This window comes from Leucopleurus acutus (genome assembly GCF_964270905.1).
Source record: "Leucopleurus acutus genome assembly, chromosome: 1".
NCBI lineage: Eukaryota > Metazoa > Chordata > Mammalia > Artiodactyla > Delphinidae > Leucopleurus > Leucopleurus acutus.
In genome coordinates, this window is record NC_139142.1 from 14,816,558 (window position 1) to 14,829,043 (window position 12,486).

The 12,486-nt window shown below is 33.7% G+C and overlaps 1 protein-coding gene across 2 annotated transcripts in view; it reads left to right on the forward strand.

The window, feature by feature from the left end:
- Positions 1-12,486, forward strand: part of EML5 (EMAP like 5) — a gene marked incomplete at its 5' end in the record, with an annotated part of 161,250 nt that overhangs the window by 109,469 nt on the left and 39,295 nt on the right. For both annotated transcript variants that reach the window (XM_082853619.1, XM_082853620.1), the window contains 6 exons: positions 3,524-3,676; positions 4,404-4,535; positions 5,751-5,839; positions 6,631-6,807; positions 8,843-9,044; positions 9,748-9,874. In XM_082853619.1, the coding sequence (XP_082709745.1) occupies positions 3,524-3,676; positions 4,404-4,535; positions 5,751-5,839; positions 6,631-6,807; positions 8,843-9,044; positions 9,748-9,874 (880 nt within the window). The remainder of the gene's footprint in view (positions 1-3,523; positions 3,677-4,403; positions 4,536-5,750; positions 5,840-6,630; positions 6,808-8,842; positions 9,045-9,747; positions 9,875-12,486) is intronic.

Sequence of the window (12,486 nt, forward strand, 5' to 3'; positions counted from 1 at the left end):
CTTCAGGAATTGGGTGGGGTCCACAGACCACCTGGGTCCACTATGATTCAAAATTGGACTTAGGTTCCATCTATCACATGATCACCATAAGGCCCCACTTTTACTGCTTGTACAACAGCAGCTTTTAGTGTTCTTAAGAACTAGTGTCAGTTCAGAGCCCATGTCCAGTAATTCCTGAAAGTTTGGCTCTTTCCTTTCCTTCAGTTCACAGTCATTCTACTAAGCGGCCACAGATCCTTGGAGAAAGATTTATGTTATACACTTGTGACAGTGCTACAGGGTTCTTCCTCATTGGAACTTGGCCCTCCTTCAATCAGGGGGCTCTGAGTATATGAATTGGCTTAGGTCTGAAAACTGGTTGAGAAACTGTGACTCTCCATTGTGGTGGTTTAAGTCAGGTGTTTTAGCCACCAGGTCTGGAGTTTTTCCTACTTATAGATCAAACACTAATCTAGTAAGTTACTTATTTTGTTCCTGGAGACACCGTGATTAATTAGCCACCAACAGAAATCTCCACAGGCCAGCACATTCTGGTTATTAGTACATCCCTGCTGCCCTTTTTGATAAAATAATCTACCTTATTTTTGTTGGTTAAGTGCTGCTGCTTGACCTCTGCTTCTCCAGGATTATCTTTTGAATCAGGGAGCCCATATTAATGGTGCCATTTCCCATTCCTGACCTTTATGGGAGGACAGTCACAGAGCTTTTCAGTGATGCAGGTGCTGCCCTTAATTAATGTATTTCTCAGTGCTTTCATGAAGGGACTATTTTCTAGACTTTTTCAAGGGATGTAATTGATGGGAGGGTATGCAGTTTGCATGTGAAAAATCTCCTCCAACATTCTTACCTCCCTAGGGTTTTGGATTTCTTCCCGTATATCAGAGGTCAGCCCATACATCAACTCCAGCCCACCTCCTGATTTTATAAATCAGGTTTTATCAGAACACAGCCATGCTCATTCTTTCATGTGTTGTCTAGGTCTGCTATTGCACTACAGTAGCAGAGTTGAGTAGTCTGCAAAGCTGAAAATATTTACTCTCTGGTCCTTTAAGAAGTTTGCCAACCTCTGCCTTAGGGCATGCTGAGATTTGATCCGAGTTAGGGGTCTAGTGACAGCAAAGGAATGATTGTGATGGTTCTTCAGAAGGTTAAGCATCCTCTGCAAGGCATCTGTTTCAGAAGGTGTGTCTTCTCAGACACTGGAGAGGAAGCTATTTGCATTGGCCAGTGAAACTCCAAATAACTCAGAAGTTCAAGATTCTCAGTTTTGTCTGAGTCCAGCCAGATGCTCCCACTCCACGGTTAAGGGTTCTCTTCCCAATCAGCGGCCTAACTTTCACACAAGAAAACTTGGTGAGTGTGTGAATTCAATTGACATTGTAAATATTCAGCAATATCAGCCCTGTCAGAAATTCTTCTAGGTTTGTCTTGGAAGTTCTCTACTCAGACCATGACTCGTGCTGAGAGTTTAAAAGAACCTGCGCTTGTTACTTCTTTATGTAAATGCTCTGTGTATTCAGTGTAATCTTTTGTACAAACACAGAACTTGTGGTCACCATTATTGTTGTAATGGTCAAGGGTAGCAGCCACTTGGACTCCCAGGGCACTCAGCTTCAGTGGATACTTCACAGTCAACCACAGGAGATAGCTTCGTTAATTGTTATGCCAGTGCATACCTTGGATTGCTAGCATCCATTTCCCATTGGCAAGGGCTCAGCACTATGCTCAAGCCCAAAGAAAGGCATGACTAAACCAGTTCTGCAAACCCCATCTTTAATGGTCTGTCTCCTGTGACCACTTCAGTACCAGTTCTGTATCAATCAGAGACAGAAACCACCCCAGTAATTTGAACAGGGAAAATTTAATATGGAGTGTTAGCTAATGAACAGTGATTTAACTACTAAAAGGTGTGAAAGAGGATTCTAAGGGGTATAGAAGTAGCAGATGCAGAAAGCAGCTACTACCCATAGGGCTAGTGGATGGTGATCAAGGAATGAACTTACAGGGTGGACCCTCCCCTCTTCCCCCAGGCTGAGATTCAGATCTCTTTGGAGAGGGCGTAGGTGCCTCAGGAACATACAACCTGCCAGTGGAAAAGAAACTTGCCGGAGGGCTGATCTAGGAGATCTGCTATGATGGCAGAGAAACCCCCCTGTTCCCCCAGTTCCTGTCCGCTAATTGATCCACTGGTTACAGCACAGCAGAAGGAAGAAAAGTCCCTTCCTTCTTCTTTGGCCTTGCAGGAACCCTCCAGCATCCTCTACTGGCCAAAACCAAGTCAACTGGCAATGGAAAAATGTCCATAGGGTCCTGCTCCAGTAATCATATAGCAGGAACAAGGAGGGTGGATTTGGAGCTGAGAGGCAATAAATTAATATCAGGCCTTCTCCAGTTTCATGGCTATAACTGCTATCTGTGTGCTATTACCTCCCTTATGTATATCTCTAGCCTGTATATATCTTTTCCCTTGAACTCCAGAGAAGTATTAATGTATCAAACTGGCTCCTTGATGTCTTCATTTGAACTTCTCACAGGCATTCATAACAGGTACAAAACCAAACACTTGTACCTCCCCTAGTTTTTCCCATCTCAGCAAATGACATCATCAATCAAACGAAAAAATAGCCTCTACTTTTCTCTTTTTCCTACTTTACTCCCAGTTGGTCAAGGTCCTGCCATCTCTTTCTTCAAAATATATACAAATCCTACCATTTCTCACTACCTCCACTGCTGCTACCCTGCTTCAGGTCACCATCATCTCTTGACTCTTAAGTATCAGAAATCACATCCTAGATTTCTAATGTATGCTTGATAATTACATGACTGCTTATTCTCAGTTCATTCTATAACTTTACATTCTATAACAGGTGTACCCTATCCCTCCCACTCCAAACTTTATGCAAGACTTCAAAAGCCTTAGGGCTTTGAATATGCCTGCTACATCCCTTGCCATCAAGTTAAGCCCATTTTTTGTGTTTGCCAATACAGCATTCACCCTTATTTTTTTTTAATTAATAATATTAACATCACTATTTCTTCATGTATAGTTTTGAAATATGTATAAATCTTCCGAGCTTAAACTGATAATTGCCTATTGTCAGATTTTTTTTTAATTTGAAAACATTTTTATAAAGATGACCTTATTTCTTAAATTTCTGTTTTGTTGGATAGAAACTACTAAGGTAGCAAACTCCCCGAACAACAACTTTTCCACATATATCATTGACTTTTTATGTTAGTCATCTCTCATTCTTTTCATCAGCTTAATTCCTTTTAAGGTAAATATCAGTACTCACTTTTGTTACATTCAGAAAAGGAAATGGTTTGTATTAACTCACGCTTGGAATGCCATACCATTGATCTCAATAGAAAACTTTATTATCTGCATCTTTATTTCTTTCTAATATTGATTAGAAACCATAATAAATATAGGAATCCTCTTTGAAATTAAAGTTTCCTTAAGCATATACTTTTTTTTTTAATAAAAGAAAATTACCTGATACATGCTCTCTTTCTCTTTTAGGTGGGAGATGTTGCTGTTTTTCTCCTGATGGTAAAGCTTTAGCTGTAGGTCTCAATGATGGAAGTTTCTTAATGGCAAATGCAGATACTCTGGAGGATCTTGTATCTTTTCACCACAGAAAAGACATTATTTCAGATATTCGATTTTCACCAGGTAAGATTTCATTGAAATCATACTTGATTATTAACTTGAGTATGGCAGTGAATGTATCAATGTGTGATTTTTATTAACTGTTATTTTATCTCAGAATTTTAGTTTTTTACTAGAAGAGGCAGTATAATGAGAGGTAAAAGCCCTATATTAGATCAGTGGCAACATATCTGGCTTAGTGCCAATTCTGTCCCTAAATTTTCTGTGTGACTTGGGCCAAGGCATTTCTTTGAGCTTCATTTTCCTCATTTATAATGTAAGACAGATTGGATAACTGTTTTCATTATATTCTTAATGCTTTTGAAATTACATGAATTTTGCTTCTTCAATTTCCATATATTCATTACCAATGACAAAACCTACTATAATACAGGATTACTAATGTTAAGGCAAAATTTACTTATGTTGGCTTACTTATATTTTTTGTAAATTTAGAGATTTTCTTTTTTTTTCTGGTTACATGCAAAGAATATGAAAATTACTTTGTATATAATTTTTGATATTTTCTTTCCACTGAACTACCTCACTACATTAAAATTTTATTTAATTGTGTTAATTATAATATACATGAAAATGTTACCATTTGTCGTTTGACTCATATGTCTTGTTATAACTTAGGAAACATCTAAGAGTTCCTCCAAAAAAAAATTAAGAAAATTGACCCTAGTTGTAGAGTGTAAAAAATATTTCTAAGGGTAGAAAATTTCAAGCAAATATGTTTCTATTACAGGTTCTGGGAAATATCTTGCTGTAGCATCACATGATAGCTTTATAGATATATACAACGTAATGAGTAGTAAACGAGTAGGAACATGCAAAGGCGCTACCAGTTACATAACCCATATTGATTGGGATGTTAGAGGTAAGACTCTAAATAGCTTACTATTTGATAAAAGTTTCATTTGACTTAGTATAGCTATTTTGGAGAAACAAGTAATTCAACAGATGAGTTCAAAAGCATTGTGAAAAACAAACGTTATTCTCAAAATGATTTCCACTACTTTATTTCACACCTAAAGATGAATGCTGTGAGTTTAGACTTTGCAATACTTCTAATGTAATTCAGATGATAGTACAGTAAGTGATAAATTCTTTAATTTGTAAAGTAATTTAAATATTATACAAATTTTTTTTAGTCATTTGTCCTGGTTTTGTCAGATAAGCTTGATATAAATAGTAACTGAAATTTTGGAAAATAGTTACGTTAATGAGGATTTTTTTTTTTTTAATAACAGTATTTGCCCCCACTTTTTTTTTTTTTTTTAACATCTTTATTGGGGTATAATTGCTTTACAATGGTGTGTTAGTTTCTGCTTTATAACAAAGTGAATCAGTCATACATAAACATATGTTCCCATATGTCTTCCCTGTTGCGTCTCCCTCCCTCCCACCCTCCCTATCCCACCCCTCCTGCCCCCACTTTTTTTTTGGCCTCGCCCCATGGCTTGCGGGATCTCAATTCCCCAACCAGGGATTGAACCCAGGCCACAGCAGTGAAAGCCTGGAATCCTAACCACTAGACCACCAGGGAACTCCCAGTTTTAATGTAATTTTCCCAGCATTCAATAAAATACATTCCCTAAAATTGTCATAGTTGTATAACATACAGAATTTAATGAGTATCTGTTTTTTAGCAGAATGCGTGGCATATGGCAATGTTTAATAATTTAGATAAATGCTAAATATTTTAAATGCTCCATTTTAGGAATTTTTGTTTCAGATAGTCACCTATATAAATCTCGTGTTGTAAATTAAAGTTTTTCCAAATGTAGTTTAACAAAATACTCTTTAAAAAAAGGTTTCAAATTTTATTTCTAGGATTTTTACGAGTAGGAATATGCAAAGGCACTACCAATTACATAACCCATATTGATTGGGATGTATAACAACAGAAATAGTTCACATATACACACACACACACACAAATTAAGCCATTTATGAGTTTATTTACGTTATTATATATGTGGTTGACTGCAGAGGGTTTAAGCTTAATTTTTCCCATAAAAGTTAAATATCATACTAACTGTATATGTATTTATACTTTATATATGTGTATATTTTAAAATTTTTTTTTAAGGGAAGCTTTTACAGGTCAACACTGGTGCTAAAGAACAGTTATTCTTTGAAGCTCCCAGAGGGAAAAAACAAACCATCCCCAGTGGAGAGGTAGGAAGATAGTAGTGCTTGTAATGTTGATATGACAGAAAGTGGTTAGAAAGCTGATGCCTATCTGGGTAAAGGAAGAGATTCTATATTAAGAAAAGAAATAAATTGCTTGCTTGTATGTCTAGCTCTTCTCTAATTACTTTCCTCAAAGGATAAGCATGCAATAGCATGTAAAAGACATGCCATCTAAGATTGGAGTACTGCATGTCTGTCAAATCTTTTGGAACCCATGTGCCTAAGATGCTTATTGGCAAATTCTCGTTTGAGGGGGAAAAAAAAGAAAAAAATGTGTTTGGTTTTGTGGCTGATATATTAGCAAAATCTTTTGACATGGCCAAGGAAGAGAAGCTAAACAAATATAACGTGAAAGTAGCTTAATAAGGAGAGGGACTGTAAGTAAAATTCTTAATTTCCAGTAATGATTAATTGGAAAATATGCTTATAAACTATTAGTAGAAGTTTAGACATGAAGTGTAAGAATAAATTTCTTGATTATTCTAAAAGCAGAAAAAGTCTTATATATTATCACTGTACGTTCCGCATCTAGAATACACAGTGGATATATAATAAATACATCTTGAATAATGTTATGTTAAAATTTTTCTGTAGGAACTAGTGGACTTGGGAAGCTACAAAACCAAGACAGCTACTAATTTGTTTAACTGTTTTTATTAAAATTTTTAATTTATTTGTGACATATATTAATTACAAAGAAAAATATTCAGATTTTTTGTTGTTAATTTTTTAGGGTTAGATGTTATAACCTTAGAGCATTTTTTTTTCTTTTTTAGGTAGAAAAAATTGGTTGGGCATCATGGACAAGTGTGCTTGGTTTATGTTGTGAGGGAATTTGGCCAGTAATTGGAGAAGTCACAGATGTAACTGCCTCTTGCCTCACCAGTGACAAAACAGTCCTAGCTACTGGGGATGATTTGGGATTTGTGAAGTTATTTAGATATCCTGCTAAAGTATGTGTTTTTCTTTAATTCTCCTAATGATCATAATTATAAAAATGGTTAAAGTAATGTACTTTCATAGCATTTCTTTTTGTAATATGAATATTACACATGGAATATGTAATGTTGTAATATGAAAGGTTCAGAATTACGTTTCCTATTCTTGACATCATATTTATAGCTTTTATCTATAGATAAAAAGTATTATCTATAGATAATAGTAGTATTATAATTTATGAAGTAGTATTATAATTTATGATCCTATGCCTTAAGTTATATATTATATTGTACAGTTTCTCAGTATTGAGGAGTATCCATAGCCCTTTTAGAAGAAACATTCTTTTAGCCCTAATATTAAAGAATTTTAGTATTCTTTTGATTAAATATATACCATTAACAGGAAATATAAACTTTTGATATTTACAACTTTAACATTTAAAATGTTCTAACAAATTAAATACAAAATACTATAAATGACACTACCTATAAAGTCAAAATAACTTTGGTTTAATGTGAATGAGTGATGTTATTTTCCTAAAACCAAACTGTAGAGATTCTTTGGAATGTGCATGCCCATGCTACTGTGTGCTGTGTGATGACTAAATTCTTTTATTGCTTTCCTTTATTCAAACCACTGGGAAACATTAGGCTTTCACTTAGCACAAAAATAAAATTCATATATCAAGTATAGATGCATTTATTTCTTAATTGTCACAAATTCAAATATATGTTGTAATCTAGTACCAACATGAACATAAATATAAATTTGAAATATGGCACTGAAATCATGATATTCAGTGCATGGTGGTCTTAATTAACTGCTCATATGAATATTTTTAGATCAGCATCGAAATGAAAACACAAGTTTAAAAATTCCTGTAGAGAACTCAGGCACCCAAGAAAATATTTCACAAATCCTTGTTTTAGATACACTTAAGTAGTAGTACCTTCTGTATAAGAATGTGTTCCAATAGAACATTTATTAGTCAAAAACATCATTCTCAATATTCTAGATGGTATAGGAACCTTAAAAATACGTTCTAGGATGTTGGTCTGCAGATTCCTTCTTCACCTTACTGTAGCAAGAACCACAAAATCTTAGGGAAGCTACCTTCTTACAGTGTTTTGATGACAGATTCACCTTCTATTTCAGCTAATTTTTATTAAGAGTCTTCATTTCCAAAGAATTCACTGATTTAGCTATTACTGTGTTTTGTATATTTAAGACATTTCTTATTTTAACACCCTTGAAAAGATGTCCATCTAAAACCTGCTTATGATATGTTGATCTGAAATTTACTTATGAAATTTGGTAATGCTAGTGTTTAGATTTAAAAGTTGCCAGTATCTATAACTTGGATTTTTCTTCATATTTACAAGACAAATACATTCCTATGTGTAACATCTGCTTATAAACAAAAACAGTAATGAACTACGATGAAAGATATTTACTTGGGTATATACCGAAATGTTTGCTAATTACTTTTTGTTAATATGGCCGTGCTCTATGTACATAGGCATTTATATACTGATTTTCCCAGTTATTGTGTCTATTTCCAACAATATGTCTGCTTAGCCATTGTTCTAACAGATATGTACTATTCCAAAGATATCCACTGTAATTAGCTATTGCTCTATTGAATATTTAAGGTATTTAAAATGTTTCACTGCTATAAGTAAATACTGTAGCAACTATTTTTTGCACAGAAAATGTCTTAGCATAGATCTCTTAAAGAGGGATTGGCGAGACAAAGGTCAGCATTTTCATGCTTTTCAATGTAGAATGCCAAGTTGATTTCCAAAAAAGTTATGCCCATAGTACTAGCAATGTGCAAAACTACTAGTTTTATCCTGTCCTCATCAGGTTTGGGAATTGTTATTTTTTATTTTAGTGAGTTTCAGTATTTTCTTTTTTTTTTTTTACAAGGTGCCTTGTAATGATTAATTTCCAATCACAGATTAAGAAATAAATTCAAAATTATAACAATGTTTTCAAGTAATAAAATTTCTCAGAAAGATTTTTTGAATTTTTTTTTTTTACCTTTAGGGAAAATTTGGAAAGTTTAAGAGGTATGTGGCCCATAGTACACATGTCACAAATGTGCGCTGGACTTTTGATGACAGCATGTTGGTTACCTTAGGAGGTACAGATATGTCTTTAATGGTTTGGACAAATGAAATGGAGGGATATCGAGAAAAAAGGCCTTGTGATAGTGAAGAATCTGATATAGATTCTGAAGAAGATGGGGGTATGTCGTTTTAAAATATTTTATTTTAATGAAAACATAGAAAAAATTTAGCACAACTGATTTAAACTGTGGAAGTTAAATAAGTAATAATAATACTTGAATAATTGTGGTTTTAGTCCTTTCGGTCTATTTAACAACAGAATTTGTTTTGTGAATCAAAAACAACAGGCTGTCATATACTAATAACTTAGATATTCTTCATTTACCAATGAATGATAATCATACTTTAAATTAGTACTGTTAAAATAAATTTATAGCATTGAGCCTCATACTTTAATTTTGGTTTTTTCCTAATATACCAGTAATACCAGCTCATTACAGAAAAATTAGAAAGTGTGTTTTCAATAAAAAATAAACACAGCATCCATAATTTGACCACTTGGAGGTAATCTCTGTTTAACATTTGGGGTATACCCATAGGGGTATGTGTATTTATATACATTATATTTTTTTAACAAAAATGATATCATATTGAGTTTATTTTTTGTAGCTTGCTATTATCACTTAGCAATACTTTGAGAATTTTATCATTAAATATTCTTCTACATCATTTTTACTGGCTGTATGTTATTGCATAATTTGATTATAACACAGTGTATTAAACTTATTTCATATTGTTGAACATCCTTGTATCCAATTTTTAAGATCATAAGTGAGCTCCTCAGTTATAACATAGAGAATAATTCTTATATTTTGATGTTAGGCTATGACAGTGATGTCACAAGGGAGAATGAAATCAGTTACACCATCAGAGCCTTATCAACAAATATTCGCCCAGTGTTTGGAATCAAGCCTCATTTGCAACAAAAAGAACCCTCAGTTGATGAGAGGTAACAATCAAGTTTAAAACTAGATGAAGAAAAAGATATTGGTATTAAAACTTGAATTGATTGTTTAACTGAATGAATTTTTGCAAAAACTCAGTAACAGTGGTACTCTTGCATTTTACAGTTCCCAGCACCTCTTAGAAAGCATGTTTGTCCTTAAATACTTTTTGGTAATGACACTGTCTTTTGCAAGTAGCTTAGGGAATGATGCTACATATAAAGTCTATATGATTAAAGGAATCTTATTTGCTAACTTTTATAAATATATGTGATAGGGTTTCAAGAAGTAATACAAATTGAATCCAATACCTATTATGTTTTAGGAAGCACATGAGCAGAGAGATGATTAAATTTTTAAAAGGCCTTTTTATCCATGTGCCTTTTTGATCAAGGATAGAAAGTCATTATTTTAAAATTTTTCCAAAAAGGCAAGTTGAAGTATAGCTTGTCTCTAATGGGAATTATTGGTCTTTGTCTAGAATCAGCAAATCAAAAGTAAGGCTATGTGCACTGCAGTTTTATGAGGAAAGAGAGAAACTGTGAGCCTGATGCTTTTAAAATCATTAGAGAAGATAGAAAGCAATAAAGAGGCATATGGATCAGTGAATGGCATGGATTTCAGAAATGAAGAGGTTTTAAGAAATGATAAAGGAAAAATTATTCAGAAACTACATTGAAGAACAAAGAAGCAGTGGGAGGTAGGAACAGCAGTGACCTCTTCTGTAGAAAGCTGTGATGAGGAAAATGTTATTATAAAAAGTTAGTATTTGAGGGAAAAGCTAAAAATGAAAGGGAATTCATTCACAGTGAACAGAATTTGTGGAAAATTCAAGTGAATGTATAGTTAGTGAGGATAGTGCTAAAGACCATTGGAGCCCAGCTAGATAGAAATAATATTAAAAGAAAGCATTGGCAGAGGAATTTGAGTTTGCACCTATGGATTTAATATCCAGGGAAAAGAATGACGTTGGAAGGGTGAGATACATGTTATTGATGGAAAAGGGGGGAGAACTAGAGATGCTGTTGAACTGAAATTCTAGGTAGAAGGTTGAGGTCATGATGCCTCCACAGCTCCTCTTCCAGGTGCCCCATTTGCTGATGGTGGTATACCTCAGATAATAGCAATGGGGGGTCACCTTACAGAAAGAGGGTAGACAGTGATTATCCGTTTATTCATCACTTATAAAGAGGCAAGTTATTAAACTAGAGGTATGTTTTTTAAAAGCTGAGCAAGGTTGAAATGACTTGGTAGAAGGCTACATCATATAGTGCAAATGACATGGTTTTTGGAATCAGATAAATGGGTTAAAATATTCATTTTTATCATTTGCCAGTTGTGTGACCTTGAGAAACCATTCTCTCTGAGCCTCAGTTTCCACAAAGGAAAAATAAGCATTATAATCCCCAATTTATGGAGTACTTCATGAAATGAAATAATGTATATAAGAATTTAAGTAGTAAGTCTTCACTCGCCCCTTCCTTGGAATAAAATACAAGGTAACCTAAGGAGATACCTGGTTAATACTGACACACTTCCTTTTTATTGAATTGAATTTCATTTCATTTCAGGCCGCGCCGCATGGCTTGGGATTGAACCCAGGGCCACGGCAATGAAAGTGGCAAGTCCTAACCACTGGACCACCAGGGAACTCTCTAACAGTTTTTCTTTTTGGTACTGAAATTAAATATCCACAAAGTAATGAACACTACCTATATATTTATTAATCAGAAGAGTACATATCAGTATGCAAATATAGATGTTCATAATTAGAATATTTGCAGTATAGTACTTAATATTACCTAAAAGAAATTATACCTCACAGGTAATGAAAAATGTAATATAGGGAAGAAGGAACTCTAGACATTCGCATTAATCTTTTTCATTTATTATATTGATTTTTTGAAGAAAATATTATCACTTATCAGATAAATTTGGTATGTCAGAAAATGTGACCTAATTTTAATCTGTAGGCCATCTCGCATGGTAAAACACCTAAATTTCCTCCTTCATTGCTGAAGAGACCTGAGTTCTGATAGATGGAAACATTTTACTGCTCACAAAGAATGGTTGACACTGTCATAATTGTAATCTTTGCTGTTAGCTTGCATTTTTTATAGCTAACTTTCTCAAAATTATTTTTTATTTTGCATTTTGTCCTCAAATTATTTTACAATTCACCTCTACTAAATTCTTCTGAAAATGCCAACGCAGAAGAAGTCATTATTGTGATTCATAGTTAGGAGCCTTCATTTTCATAAAATGCAGGAATCAAAGGAGATAAAAATGAAGAGATATTTCTTTTCATCAGCTTTGAATTTTTGTGAGGAGATAAAATGGTCTGTATACATAATTGTTTTCATGTTTTAAATAAAGTATATTGTCATATACAAAACAAAGCACTTTTTAAACAAAACAAATGCTTGTCAAATATCCACTTAAAAGGAAAATATTTCTGATGACAGTTTGACAACTTTATTTAGTTGACACTTTCATGGAGTCTTTTTCCTAAATGGCATTAATAATTTTATGTTTTTCTTTTTCTATAAATATTTTTATAGCTAATCTTATGTATTTTAAGTAGTTACTTGTCAATCAAATTTCCAGTATTTTTGAA